General features: G+C 37.0%; 1 protein-coding gene across 1 annotated transcript in view; it reads right to left on the bottom strand.

The window, feature by feature from the left end:
• il21r.1 (interleukin 21 receptor, tandem duplicate 1) overlaps nt 1-16,590 on the bottom strand; it is a 59,179-nt gene that overhangs the window by 23,584 nt on the left and 19,005 nt on the right. The window contains exons 7-8 of the mRNA XM_042086221.1: nt 15,283-15,355; nt 8,495-8,582 (exon numbers count right to left, since the gene is read on the bottom strand). Coding sequence (XP_041942155.1) covers nt 8,495-8,582; nt 15,283-15,355 — 161 coding nt within the window. The remainder of the gene's footprint in view (nt 1-8,494; nt 8,583-15,282; nt 15,356-16,590) is intronic.

Raw genomic sequence — 16,590 nt, 5'->3', positions numbered from 1 at the left:
TGGGGAAATTTTGATTAGTTTTTAATTAATAGTTTAAAAAGTATAAAAGTTACAAAGTTGAAAAATACATAGCACCCATGTCCTAAGTAAGACCTACGTAACATAGTTTGAATGAAGTTTCTACGTTAAACGGTTGAAGCTGCATTAAATGCGTTAGAAGAAGAAGAAGAACTAGAAAACGCAATTCCAGGGAATTACCAGTGCATGAAAATGCAAAACATATGGTGTGAAATATATTGTTAAAACAGATGATGTGCTAATTGGCAACCAACATGATGAGGTTTAATATAGTTCAAATGACTGAACTAGGTAGATGAGGTTTAATATAGTTGGAATGACTGAACAGTTAAATAGGTGGATAGTTTAAAAGGTTAAATTATTTGCTAGGTAGACAAAGTTTAATATAGTTGGAATGACTGGACAGTTAAATAAGTGGATAGTTTAAATGGTTAAATTATTTTCTAGGTAGATGAGGTTTAATATAGTTGGAATGACTGAACAGTTAAATAGGTGGATCATTTAAATAGTTAAATTATTTAGGTAAATAATTGACGATAACTAACAGTTGGAATGGCCCTAATGTTTGCTAGTAGTTATGCTACTATGTTATCAAAGATAATAATGTTAACCAAGTTTTTTTGCTAAAAATGCTAATTAGCATGTTAACTGCTAGCATGCTAACTATGTTACTTAGCTAACTTAGCTAATCATTTTTAATAGTTTTGCTAAAAATGCTAACTAGCATGCTAACATGCTAGCATGCTAACTATGCTAACCATGTGACTTAGCTGACTTAGCTAATCGTTTTTAGCAGTTTTGCTAAAAATGCTAACTAGCATGCTAACATGCTAGCATGCTAACCATGTTACTTAGCTAACTTAGCTTACTAGCTACAGTGGGTAGGAGTCATAGTTGATGACAAGTAACAGTTACAATGGCTGAACAGTTAAAAAGTTCAGTAGTTTAAAGGGTTAAATTGTTTAACAGTGAAATATTGTAGTGAGGACTTTTATTTTGAAACAGATTTTGGCAGAGGAAGCAGTTGAACAGGATGTGTAGTCTTAATAGGGCCAGTTTGAATGCTTAAAGCCTGAGACTGGCAGTTGATCCAGGTGGCCTGAACACCTGCCATAGGATTCTAATTGCTTAATGGCCGTATTATGATGTCATAATCGGCAATGTTAAGTCTATTGGGATTTTTAAAAAGTTTTTCTTTAATAGTATAAAAGTTTCAAAGTTGAAAAGACATACCAACCTGATCTGTTTGAAGACCTACGTTACAAAGTTTGAATGAAGTTTCTAAGTTAAACTGTTCAAGAGAAATTGCGTACGGAAAAAGTGGTAAGCGGAATAATAATAATAAGAAGAAGTTGCCTAGGAAGAACATTACAGTACATTTTCATGCACTGTAATAAGAAGTTTTCGGATTTCAATAGAGGGGATGCATCCCCTCTAATAAAGTGAACTAAATGCATTCCTTTTGTCTTTACTGTCCAGACTCTCATTTCATTGTAGAATAATATGGTCATATTCTTGTCACTTTACTTAGAGCTGACAAATAACACTTATGATATTGCATAGCTGTTTATAATTGTGTGCTATAAAAAGATGTATAAATTATTATTACTTTATTAAATATACTTATAGTTATAGTTATATATAGGACTACAGTAGAAGGCAAAGCAAAGTAGTTATGATGCATCATAAAACTGACAAGTGAGTAGGCAGATCTTGACATATTTATAATGCATTATTCAGATTAAAATTATAATCATTCATAATTAGCTGTCATAATGCATCATAAAGTTGGTTACGACGACTTGTGAATACCTATAGATGGTAATAATGAGCATTACAATGCTTTTTTACAATGCATTACAATGCAAATTTTAGCATTACAATGCTTTTTTACAATGCATTACAATGCAAATTTTACCAGCATGAGGTGAACAAGTGCAGAAAATATGCAGTAAACAAGCTCTGGCTCTGGCGCGCAAAATGTAGGCTACTGTCAAGGTGTTTAACTTCAGTGTCACTGTCGCTGAAACCACGCTGAAAGTGATCTCAGAATTTATATATATATATATTTCAGAATTCAGTTTCAGACCGTTAAATTCAATCTCAGTCTACTGAGACGCAACAACACATGGTTCCTGAGGAAAAGCAATCGAGTGCAGATCACCGCCATCAATATAATTATTATTAAATATTATTAAAATATTTGCATACAATATATTTGGTTAACATCATTTAAGTAAGACTAATTAAGCAAGCATATAGGTGCATCTAAAAAAATGAAAATTGTGGAAAAGTTAATATTTTTTTATTATTTTTTTTCTGCATTTTATTTTATATATTGTTATATATCCATTACACATAATCGTGATTAATCACTGAATTTTGTTAGCTAATCATATGTTTTATCGCATTATTAGTGTGCTTGTTGTTCTTAAGTTTTCAAATTATTATTCTATCTGCCCATTTTTTGGAGCGACTACTGTACAGCTCCTAGAGCTTTTGAGCTATCGACACAGTTTCAGCTCTAAAACTAAAAGCCAATCCAGGTCAAACAGATCTTTGTACATCCACAGTAGACCATAGCTACGTTCGAAATGTTCACTCTTTCACTATATAGTGCGCTATATATAGTGAATCAGCCCTTTTATAGTGGTGTTCGAAATCCAACTGAAAATTTTGTTCACTACATTGGTGCCCTACAAAATCATTGCATTGTGATATGCCTAAATGTAGGGTAGACCTGGATTGACTGTAGTCTGTAGTTCGCGACCTGAGAACACGTCAAGCAAGCTACTAGGATCTGCTCTACAACTGTAAGTAATGTTTTGTTTTTGAAGGTTAATTTAACATTATATGGTAATGAATTCAGTCCTGTGTAACCAATTGAATCAGAATTTTGTCATCTTTAGACCCAATATCATTGCATGTAACATTATGGTTAACGTTATGTAACGTGCATGTAACATTATGTGCATGTCAGGCTTGTGCAAAATTCCAGAATTGAATTGAAACTGGCTCTTAAATTCCAATTCAATTCTTGAATTTCACTTGCATTTTAATTTAGGTAGCAAACAGGAAGCAGAATTGCAATTCGAATTGTGCACAACCCTGGTGCATGTAACATTATGGTTAACGTTATGCCAAAGTTAGCATTAATCAATTAATCATTAATCTACTGGTTAATGCTTCGAACTTGTAACCGAAGGGTTACCGGTTCCATTCCTGACCAGCAGGAAAAATGTGGGCGGGGGAAGTGGTTGAGCACTGCTCTCCCATGCCCAGATCCAAGGCTGAAGTGCCCTTGAGCAAGGCACCTAACCCCTCACTGCTCCCCGAGCGCCGCTGTAGCAGGCAGCTCCCTGCGTCGGGATTAGTGTGTGCTTCAACTCACTGTGTGTTCACTGTGTGCTGAGTGTGTTTCACTAATTCACGGATTGGGATAAATACAGAGACCAAATTTCCCTCACGGGATCAAAAGAGTATACTTACACTTATACTGTTTATTTGATGTTGACGTTAGATTATGGCATTTTAACGTTAGCTGAAAATGCTTGTAATGTCACAACAATGTTATCACACTACGTTAATGGTAGTTATATTTAACCGTGGTCACCAACTGTCTCTATTAAGGCTATATTTTGTAAAACAGGGGTCTCAAGTTTCATACATTACTAATTTAGCTAACATTAACCGGGACCTCTGGCCACACCACTAACTTAACGTTATCTTTTCATCTTTGCTTCCTCTGATGTAGACAAGAATATTAACTAAGTGATATTCATGTGAAATGTTTTTTTTTTTTAAGGTTCTCCCACTTTTTCCCTGCCCTGACATGAGAGACCACCAGGTCCTTCAGGATAACCCTTAACAATTTTACAAAAAATGCACATTAAGGTGGAGCTTACTATCATACTACTTAAAAATAATTGATTGATCCATAATAAGGTGGCATAATAAATAGCAAACTAGTAATTACCTAACCCTTTGTTAATATTTGTTAATTGTTACTGAAATATCTATTTGGCACAAGTTAATAGTTTTTTCATCATTAATTAAATATGAGTTGTTTGCATAAAATCTGTAAATATTTTAACACATCTATTAACTAATATTGTATTAATATTTGTTAATAGTTAACTAAATGTCTTTTTTAGTCATCTGATCAGAAGCGGTATGCTTTGCATTGGGTAGGTTGACTGTATAAATCACTCCCCACTTTGTTTTAATTTTGTAACTGTAAAATGTTGTTTAAGTTGAAAACTTCAATATACCACCTGTATTATATTATGTTACATGTATTGTTAGGATTTGGGTGCGATTCTAGCAACTTAGAGAACGTTTATTAATGTTTTCATTATGACCACGACTTCATACACACTGAGTCTAACGTGACTAGCTGTAAACTCCGCTAGCAACTTTCCATGCATTCAGTGTAGTTTAGCTTAGTGTGCATGGAAAGTGCAATTCAGTCTAGCAGGAAATGAATGTACATTTAGTTTAGCATTATGTTTATGCATTACCTCCGTATGGTCTACGTCTGTGAGTGTTTAGTGAGTCTCAGAATATTAATAAACTGTCGTTCTGTGCACCTGAACATTCCATGTCGCATGTCTCCCTTGCTAGTAGGGCTGACAGTGATGGTATAGGAGTGATGCATGTACTGTAATATAGCCCATTCAACTACTTCTTTTTATTTTGCTTGTGTAGATGCTGTTTTTTGTATGCCAGTGCCTGAAGGCATGTTTTGTTTTAACTTTTCCTAAAGGAATAAATGTGATAAGCCAGTTTTGGTCTCAGTCCCTTCACCGTCTGACTAATAGTTATCTATTAGTAATATATTAATAAAGCTTAACCAAATTTATTATAAGGGTCCCCCATACTGATAGTTATATATTACTAATATATTAATTAAGCTTAACCAACTTTATTATAAGGGGCCCCACACTGATAGCTATATACTACTAATATATTAATTAAGCTTAGCCAACTTTATTATAAGGGTCCCCCATCTATTGTAAGGGTCCTATGGGGAGTGGTTCATATTGGGATAGGCAGAAGCACAGTTTAATAACAATTAGTTAATTAATAATAAGTCGTTAACTTTTCTATTAACATACAGTTTGTGAATAAACATTTAACATTTAAATTATGTAAGAAATAACTGTTAATTAGTGCCAAAAAGACATTTAGTTAACTATTAACACATATTAATACAATATTAGTTAATAGATTTGCTAAAACATTAACATACAGATTTTATGCAAACAACTAATATTTAATTAATTATGAAAAACTATTAACTTGTGCCAAATAAATAGTAACAATTAACAAATATTAACAAATGGTTAGGTAATTACTAGTTTGCTATTTATTATGGCACCTTATTATGGAGTGTTACCAATTCTGGGTAAAGCAGTGTTGCCAGATACAGCTGATGGTTTCCTGCCAATAAATGTTCAAAAATTACACAAATGCACACAAGGTGTTACTAGGTGTGATTTTGGCCCATTGTTCTAAACAGATTCCAGGGGTCCCTCTTGTGAATCCTGATCTTTAGTTACTTCCAGAACTGTTTAATTGAATTTAATTAAATTGGCTGCCTTCAAGTCTTTCTGGAGCTTTCTCAGAGAGGTCCTTGGCCCTTCGAATTGACTATCTTTCTGACTCCCTGGTCAGAAATATTGCGAGGAGATCCTGTGCATGGCCGGTTGATGATGCAGTGATGTTCCTTCCACTTGCAGATAATGGCTCCCATGCTGCTTACTGGAAGATTCTGAAGTTTTGAAATGCATCTGTAACCAGTTTCATTGATATGTTTTGCAACAATAAGGTTGCAAAGGTCTTGGGAGAGCTTTTTGCTTTTATCCATCATGAAATGGTCGAGCAAGTGCTCCACCAGCCATCATGACCACATTCTACCGAGGCACCATTGAGAGCATCCTCTCCAGCTGTATCGCTGTGTGGGGCGGAAGCTGCACTGAATACAACAGGAAAGCCCTGCAGCGCATAGTGAACACAGCTGGAAGGATTATTGGTGCTTCACTCCCCTCCCTGAAGGACATTTACACCACCCACCTCACCCGCAAGGCGACCAAAATTGTGAGTGATGCAAGTCACCCCGCTCACAATCTGTTCGATCTACTGCCCTCTGGGAAGAGGTACAGAAGCCTGCGCTCCCGCACTACCAGACTCACCAACAGCTTCATACACCAAGCTGTAAGGATGCTGAACTCTCTCCCTCCTCTCCCCCCTCCACCCTCAGCTACATAACATCCTGGACATTGGACCCACAATGGCCGCGTGCACTACTCCACTTGCACACTTGCACACTTGTACACTTTACAACTTGTTGTTGTCCTGAAAACACAACACATCTGCTGCTCTTACATAACTTGCACCACTATGTCACTTTCTTTCTTACTTAGGTCAAACAGAACTACACAAGCCTTTTATTGGCCTGACTTTGCACTAGTATTTTATTGACTGTCTATGCACAATTTCAACCAAATTTTGCTGCTCTTATTTTTTTTCATTATTATATGTGCCCTCTTATTTACTTACTTTTTTGTTTACTTGAATGTTATGTTTGTCTGTGGACTTAAATTGGTAAAATATGTCTTGTCTTCACCGTGGGATAGTGAGAAACGTAATTTCGATCTCTTTGTATGTCTGGAACATGTGAAGAAATTGACAATAAAGCTGACTTTGACTTTGACTTTGACTTTGACTTTGAAATGTTTCTTGTGTGACACCTTGGTAATGAAAAACCTTTTTATAGCCCATCAATATGTAGGCTACTAACCAAGCTTATATTAATTTGCACAGATAGAAAGGATAACTACTCTCTAACTACTTACAGATTCCAGCTCGTTCCTTCCCTTTCCTTGCCTTAGTGCTTTTTCTTAGCGTGTTTAATACTTTTTCCCTCTGTTATTTCACTTCATTACACATGACTCTACTTATGGAGTTGTTTGGATTTTTTATGTGTGGCTTACCTGAGTTATTACTAATGCCTGGTGAAAATGTTGTGCCCCCCGTATTCCACTTTTCAAGGGCCCTCTCCTCCATACTTCCCACTCCCCCCCCCCCCCCCAGTCCGACGCCCTTTAATCTGCTGAACCTTCTGCTCGTTTCCAAATCTAAAAAAACTCTCTGCAACTCAACATTGGCCTGCCTGCCTCAGCTGCTTGTGAGGGGCTTTTCAGTTGTGCTGGATTACTGTTCACTGCAAAGCGATCAAGGATGAGTGCTAACTTTGAACTAACTTTGAAAATCAACTACTGCTCAAACTTAAAGGAGAACTCCGGTGATTTTGCACATAGATCTCCATTTCTCAACGTCACTGAGTACTGTCGGTATGAACAAAACTGAAACAATCGGTTTTACCTAGCTTGAGTTGCTGCAGCTACAGCGCTACACACTGGGAGCATGAACATGGCTTCCTTAGCTGCTGGCTGCAGCAACTCGAGCTAGGACCAAAGTCCTTTTAGGCAAGTACCTCCACTCGGCGGCCATATTGCAACGCTTTTTGGGCACTTATCGGGCATCTATTTTGGCAGAAATGCGTGTGCGTAAGGCTTCACGACACCAATCTTGCTCCAGCGGCGAGATCACAACAGATGATTGGCACGATGTCTTCACAGCACACCACATGATTGGCTCAATGTATTCACAACACACCACATGATTGGCTCAATGTATTCACATGTTGACGTTTTGCCGTGGAAGGGTTGTGATATGTGTAGACAACCCCATGCATTACTATGGAGGATTTTTTGAGTGCTGTATCTCCTCATTAGAAAGTCTCTGGTAAAACTGGTTGTTTTGGTACACCCCCCCTCCCCCCTTAAAGTACATTTTAAATTAACTACTTTTTACTTTTACTTGAGTACATTTTCAGATTGGTATTTTAACTTGTACTTGAGTAATATTTCATCAAAGTATTGGTACTTTTACTTGAGTACAATATTTTCGTACTTTTTCCACCTCTGGCAACAACCTATCAACCACTTCCACGATGACAACCTAGCAACCAACATAGCGACCAACATGGTTACCCTAGCAACCAGCATAGCAACTACCATAACTAACCTTGCAACAGCCTAGCAACCACCTCAAGTACCCTAGCAACAACAACCTAGCAAATTCATTCAAACTTTGTAACATAGGTCATTTTAAGGACAAAGCTGATGTATTTTTTGTAACTTTTATACTTTTTAAACTATTAATTAAAAACGACTTAAAATTTCCCCATAGAAATTATGACATCAAAATAAGGCCATTAAGCAATTAGAATCCTGTGGCAGGTGTTCAGGCCACCTGCAGCAACTTCCAGTCTCAGGCTTTAAACATTGTATGGTGTAAAGCCAGAATTAGACTAGTCTCAGAAACAAACACCCTTAAGTGTTTGCATAATATCTTTATCAATTCTGAATTATATCCTGGAAAACACTATTCAATTTCACTGAGAATTTACCTTAAAGTCCCCTTCATATGAATGATAAAGGGGGTTAAAGAAATTCCTAGGATTTGGGATGCTGTTGAATTGTAGTTTATTTGTCCATCTAGTGCATAAAGAGAAAAATGAAAGAGAAGAGTGTTAACATCCAGTAAACATCTCATTAAAATATCATTTAAAACATGGTAAAGTGACCTTTCATTACTATGACTATTACATACAACTAGGGCTGCACAATATCTATCTTCTATTGTTATCGCGATATCAACACTTGCGATGGACATACCGCAAAGATGACTTAATTTTCGATAAAAGTCGATACATTTTCTGTGCCGTGCGCATTCCATACAGTCTATGGTGTATTCACATTCTGAATGTCAACATATTTTACCAAACCAATGCTGTCATGCTGCCCTAGAAGCCCATCCCATACCAGTTTAGGTGTGATGTGTTTTAGGTGTTGAGGTGGGAGCTAATGTCGTGATGGCTGAAGATAGTGAGTCGAGCGAGGTAGGCTACGCTTGGGTGAAGAGGAATTGGTAACTAAAAGGAAAAGCACGTCTGTTATATGGGAATATTTTGGTTTTATGAAGGATGACGTGTTACAAACACAGCGGCAAATTCCACCGTGTTAAAATAAACAATTTATTTCGTTATCGTTATATCAGAAGATATCTGTCTTTCACTGTAAGGCTTGTAGGCCTATTTCATGATTTGCATTTAGCAAAAGCCCCAGACAGCAGCAGAGAGGTAATCAGGATTCGTTATTTGTAAACGTTGTTTAGCCTACTTCTTAGCCTGGACTGTGCGATTGCAGCCCAATTACTTTCACTTTCCGCTGCCCTCGTAGTCGGCATGCCGGTAGCCTAATAACGTGGGATGCACAGCGTATGATGTTACCGGATGTTACAGACTGAGATGACCGCCGCGATATAGCTTAAGTAGCTTGTTTCCGAACACTGTCTATCCGTCTTTTACAAGGATTTTCTTGGAGCAGATCTTCCACACAACTTCGATAGCCTAGTCAGTAGGTCTCTTAGCTGTCCACTTTCATCAGGCCATATATAGCCTAGGCTACATAATATTTTATATTGTTTATGTAGAAAATTATGCATTTATTTCTGTAATTATACATTTACCCCCCCCCCCCCCCCCCCCCCCAACCCTACAGTCTATGCTAGCAGCAAGCAGAATGGAGAAAAATATTAAATATACTGCTCAAAAAAATTAAGGGAACACTTCAATCATACACTGGATCGGTACTCTGACACTGTTTGGTTCTGAGCACAAGTAAAACTTTTGAGGCAAGTGTTTTATTTTGCAATAACTGTCAGACATTCTGGGAATGTAGTTTGAGAATGGAGAAAAGGGTGGAAGGTTTCAAAAAATGTGTCCCCTTAATTTTTTTGAGCAGTATATTTAAATATCGCAAGTTATATCGTTATCGCAGTACTCAATAATGTTATCGCATGTTTTCCTGATATCGTGCAGCCCTACATACAACAAAGTTTTATATAGGCTTATACAATCAAACTTCATACTTTAATTGAAGTATGAAGAGTCTATTTGGAATCAACTTGAATTGAACTCAGAATATATTTAATGGTGGTATATAACCATATATAAGCAATCAAACTTAACACAGACACTTTTAATCCAATTAGAATCAGAATAATGGTTCAATTGGAATAAAAATGACACATACTATATACACCTTGATCGGAATAAAACTGCCGATTCAATTAGAATTTTAATCAAAATGAAAGGGGTCCTTATTTTGATTTTACAGCCAGGTATACATTCAATTGACCGATCGCAAAACCCCGCTCATCGAACGCAGATGAGCCAATGGCAGTCCAGAAGCTCCGCGCAGGCAGACATACTCCATCAACTTCACCTTACAGCTTACATAGAAATGCATTGAAAGCCTTGATTTTTGTCCAGTTTTATAGGATTTTGTAGTGATGTGAGTTGAAAAGGACAGCCAAACGACGTGTGAGAGTTAACGCAAAACTGATACACAGAATAATGCCTTTCAATCTTGATCAAGTTTTCTGTAATTATGTTAAGTTAGATTCGATTCTCTCCTCTCTGCTCCACTATTTTAAGCAAAGGGTTATTCCTTAGCAAACCATAACGAAACGGTGCTCCATCACATCTGTAGATTAAGCCACACACTCAATGTAAGTAAGATAAACAAGGATGTTAATTGTTCTCAGCATTGCCAGCATTGTGTATAATATGATGGTCACTTGGAGGAGACTTGTAGATAACTAACGTTAGCATAGTTAGCTAACCGCTGCTAAAGTGCTCAGAAAAGCATGGGGCTGTGCACAGTAGTGTAACACTTATTCACCATAAATTAAATCTGCAGTTGGCAAGTCTGACAGATTGAGGGGACTTAGCCAAAATTCTAAATGTTTACAACTCTCATGCCCCTCCCCCACTACCACTGAGCACCCTCTCATCGAGTTCATGCTCGTCAGTGCGCACCAGACTGTGATTGACAGTCAGGTCTCACACAGCCCTGCTCTGATTGGACCAGAAGAACCGGGAGCTGTAGATTTTTGCAAAACAAATAACAGGCTCTAGGTGGAGGTAGAAGTCCGTTTTTTTCTAAAACCGGCTGATTTATGTTGTTCTGTCGGAACATAGTGTCGGTTTCAGTGAATATGATCAAAAAAATCTTGCCAACTGCAGCTTTAATAAAGTTGTGCTCTGCAATGTAGGCTATGTCTCCGTTTTTGTACAGTACCATGTTCCTTACATGACATGGCCCACTACAGGGGAAGCTCAACCTCCTCTAAAATATCACGGAAAATTGCATCAAATAATACTGTATTACATTAGCCTACTCTTACAACTAGAACATGCTAAAACATGTTCAACTTCATGGCTAGTTTGTTCAGCAATAAGGTTTGGTCGGTCATTTCACACTCCTAATACATTGCTGTCCATCAAAAACCATAGACGCTCGGCTCTACTGGACTTTGCTGATCTAAGTGCAGAAAAGCTAGATATTTATTGGACAAAATCATAATTTCCAGGGAAGCCCGGCATCTCTGGGAGTCAATGAGGCAGTGGGATGGCCTGGATGCCAAGCTTCTGTATGATGATTGGAGGAGCCGTCATAGTGGCTGGACTCTTTTTGAGGAAGACAGGTTTCAAGTTCAGGGATGTGTTAACGTTAGTGTTGGCAGGTGAAGTCGATGGGCAAGGCAAATTGCAGCTCAAATTCCCATATATTTGTGAGCAATACAGTTGGTTTCTATTTGTTTTTGTACATATCATACTGTAAATAAAACCGTAATGTAGAGTTACAGAGTTTGTGACTTGCTTTTGTTTCAGAAAAATGGTTGGCCAAGACACGTGTGCAGTGTACTTATAGAAGTGAGACCACACATATGAGGACATATTTCAATAGAAAAACCACATACTGTACTACCTGGTGCTCATTGACTCATACTCTGAGTGGTATGAAACAGATGAAATCATCATATGACCGTTATCAACAAGCTAAAGCACCATTTCTCAGTCCATGGCATACCAATGGACTCAGTGAAAGGGCAGTGAGGAGTACGAAAAAACTGTTAGAGACCACAGAAAGGGACAGACTTCTACCTGAACCTGCTTAGCACACAGAACATGCCCCGAGACAAGATCCTGGACTCTCCAGCAAAAAGACTGTTGTTCCAACACACTCTAACAACCCTGCCTGTCTGCAGACATTTTCTCAAACCAGCAGCAAAAGCCCCAACCAGCATTAAAGCACAATTAACAAAAAACACAGAACACAGAAACACTATTATGACAATACCAGCAAGCAAGTAGCCCCCTTGGCACTAAACCAAGTGGTAGAACACCAAACACAAAAAGGGCATGATGAAGTGGGCATCGTAAAGAGAAGGTGCCATGAACCACACTCATACGTGGTAGAATATGAAGGGAAGAAATACAGGTGAAACTAGGGATGCTCAGATCGATCGGCCGCCGTCATTATCGGCCGATATTCACTCATAATAGTTTGATATACTCTGTGATTATAGAGTGTTTGAGAGAAATTAGTGAAGAGGGAGAGAAGTGGTCAGCGCAAGCCAGTGGTATCCATGACTTCATGTCGAGAATGTTACTCATTACAGGCCCCGCATTCAAATCCGCCCACCTCCCTTGATGGTTTCTTAATTACCAGCACTTTAGGGCAAAGGGAAACCCACAGAGAACAGCAGAGAGTAGGCCTACTGGCTATCAGCAGAAACTATATTTTCCCGTGCTGGACACTCTCATCAATGAGCTGGAAAGGAGGTTCTCTGGAGAGTTCATGGAGCTTGCGCGCGTATGTGCCGCAGTTTTGACATGCGACGAAAAGGAATTGATCCACTATTACAAAAATACAGCCTGGCACTAAAAGTTAACCCCCTTCTTTTTGCAGCCGAGATTAAGCTTGTCAAAGCCTCTGCTAAAGCACCAATTTCAATGGAATTTCAAAACTGTAAAAAAAACAACCTACCCAAATCTCTATAAAGTTGTACAGTTAGCGAAATGGATGGAAATGGGGGAAAGATGCAACAAGTTCTTTTTAAATTTACAACAAAGAAATAGTTCCAAGAAGAAGACTTAAGACAAATTATGGGAATACACTAACTACACCAGAAGAAATCATGAATAAAATAGAAACATATTACACAGAAATGTATTCAGATAAAGATCAGGAAGAGGGTAGAGAACATCTATTCTTTCCCTATAATCCTGTGAAATTAACTGAGGATCAAAAACAATCATTACTCTTCAATCATGTCTTATAAAAAAGAGAAAAAAACCTGGCCTAGATGGTATCCCAATTGAAGTGTATCAAGTTTTTTATGAACACTTGAAAAAACCTCTAATGGATTGTTTTAATTTCTCATATGAGGAAGGTATATTTACAGGTACACAAAGAGAAAGCGCAATCTCCTTGTTGCTAAAACAAGAACCAAGTGGCAAATATAAGGACCCTGTTCACTTATACTTGAACTGGAGACCTCTTACACTACAGGGCTATGATTCTAAGATTTTAGCCAAATGTATAGCAACAAGGATTAAAAAGGTTCTACCACCATTAATACATCACGATCAAACAGGTTTTATAGAGGGAAGGAATATATCAAATAGTATAAGGCAGTTACTGGAAATAATAGAACATTATGATGTAGAAGAAAAGGCAGGTCTTCTTTTTATTGCCAACTTTGAAAAAGCATTTGATAAAGTGAAGTGGGACTTTATTAATAGATGTTTAAGGTATTTCGGCTTTGGAGATTCTATAATAACATGGGTTAAAGTAATGTATAAGGGAGCTACCAGTAAAGTGATTAATAATGGATACCTTTCAAAACCTATCACTCTGGAAAGAGGAGTGAAACAAGGATGCCCTCTATCTCCGTATTTATTAATCATAGCCATTGAAATAGCAGAGAGAATAAGATCTAATGAAAACATCAGAGGTTTGCAATTAAATAGTATAAATTCAAAACTATTAATGTATGCAGATTATACAACCTTCATGATCAGACCAGACATAACATCCTTGCAAAACCTCATAAATGGTATGGATCACTTTACAAAAATGTCTGGATTGAAGCCAAACTATGGGAAATGTCATATAATGAGATTAGGTTCAATAAAACAAACTTCACAATACCATGTGAAATGCCAGTGAATTGGACAGATGAGGCCATAGGTAGCCTATTAGGTATCCATATACCAGAGAATATGAAAGAAATAGCCACTTTTAACTTTAACATCAAACTAAAAAAACTTGTACAGCCCTGGTATGGAAATAAACTGACCATCTTTGGAAAAACTACACTTGTAAATACACTGATTGTGTCACAGTTTACTTACCTGACTACCAACACCGGCAGAAACTTTTTATAAGGAATACGAACAACAAATATTCAAATTCATATGGAATGGAAAGAAAGATAAAATCAAACGCACATTTCTACATAATGGTACAAAATTGTTGAACTTGAAAGATATGAACTTATCATTAAAGGCCTCCCTCATACCCAAATTTTATTTCAACAGGGAATGGTTTTCTAGTAGACTCTTAGGAAAGGCTCATCCTATGTTTGAAAAAAAAAATATTTCCATTTATACAAATACAACCCTCACAGTTTTTTGTAATGTAGGATATGGATGATATGGATTAACTCTAATATACTGAGCCATAATGTTCTTGGAGCAAAAAAAGGTATAATCTTCATAAAATATATTATAAAAGAAGAAGGGGGAATTATGTCATACTTACAAATAAAAAAAAGTAAAGTAAAAAAATAAAAAATAAGTTAGTTTCAACGGCCTAAACATGGCACTCAATTTTTTTTTTTTTGTGTGTCTGGGAGAGTATTGGTATGATACCAAAAGAAATTACAGGGTGTCACCTGATAATATGGGTACACCTGGTATTTTTTAGAATTGTTTAAAACGGCAAAGTGCATGTGATTCCTGAAATAAATTGTTGATTTGACTTGAATTGCCTCATATACAGTATTCAGATTTCCAATCAATATTCTCAAGTTTGATTCCATATTCTAAAGTTTGATTACAGACCTATGTCCAAACTTTGCATAATGCATATTATATTAAAACCAATAAATAATTGAAATAATTCCCATTTGACCTGACACACACACACACATACACACAAACAATAATAATAATAATAATAATAATAATAATAATAATGAGATTATTAATTATTTCAAGACAAGCAAGATCTTATTGTACTGATTCACAATAAAAAGAGAGAAGAGAGAAGTACTGCTCACATCTTTGCACAAATCATGAACATAGCAGGGATCATCATCAGCAGTAAAAGGCAGTACCATTCTTGGGTGTTATCTGGAAAAAGAGAAATGTAAACATCAAAACATGAATGATTCAGTTTGTTTGTTTTCATCAAACTGTGAGCCACACATAATTATTGCAGCTCGGCAATTATATAAAACTGATTGTGTTTTGTTTATTAATTATTTTCCTTCAGGGTCTATATAAGCTGCTTGATGCCTACATTTCTTTATATACAGTACATACGGAAAGTATTCACAGCGCTTCACTTTTTAAAAAGGTAAAAGACTGAAAAATATGCCATTTACATAAGTATTCACACCTTTTGTTTTGACACTTGCCATTGAACTCTGGTGCATCCAGGGGGTCAGGATTTGGGGGGTTAGCTTCAGCCAATTAGCATGGCATTTGGCCGCTGACATTTTTGAAAACATTGCGTTACATGGTTGCATCTTCCGTCACCAGTTTTTACATGCTGTTTGGTAGATAACAGCTCATGCACGAGTTAAGCTCGCGCATCCATGTTGGTTAAGCATTTCTGGAAGACGACAAATTTAAAACGACTGCCTACTTGGATTAAGCTACTGATACTTGACTTAATGCCTACATGGTTTAGACTGTATTATACCAGACTTTGTACTTTGGTAATGTTAGAAATAAATCGGCAGATCGGCAGGTTCAATAAATCATAGGCGAAATGTTTTAATAACACAACAGACAGCTCTATCTAACCGTAGCAAGGTAGAAAACAAGCTAAAACCCAGATTTCATCCAAAAGAGTCTTCTACAGACATCTATAAATGACGTGTTCTTATGGGCATTCTGCTTTCATCTAGAGACTGTCTACAAAGTGCAAAACCGAAAGTAGATACAAAGATAATTTTAAATAGCTTCACTCTTATTCACTCTAGTGCAGCCAGAATCATTCCACACATCTAGGGTCTCCCTATGGTCACACTACAGCTAGAGATGCACCGATTGCAATTTTCTGGGCCGATACCGATTTCCAATTTTTCATATAGTTTGACCTGCCGATACCGATTTTAGCTGATTCCGATTTCATTTCTTCTAACCACTTTAAAGCACACACAAAGAGTTATTTTCCATCTTTTCTTTAATAGAACATGTTAACATAGACATTTGATGAACTTATTAATAATGGAATGGCTGTTAAAAAAATGGAACAGGTGACAGTTTCTTCTTCAAGTCTAACTTCAGCTGCAGTATCAAACTATCATGCTTCCCTGTGTGGGACATTAATTTCACACACTACTAATTGCACTGTGTTA

The sequence above is a fragment of the Alosa sapidissima genome, chromosome 3, assembly GCF_018492685.1.
Source record: "Alosa sapidissima isolate fAloSap1 chromosome 3, fAloSap1.pri, whole genome shotgun sequence".
Classification (NCBI taxonomy): Eukaryota; Metazoa; Chordata; class Actinopteri; order Clupeiformes; family Clupeidae; genus Alosa; species Alosa sapidissima.
The sequence above is the reverse complement of the archived record's forward strand: the minus strand, read 5'-3'. Positions and strand labels throughout refer to the sequence as shown.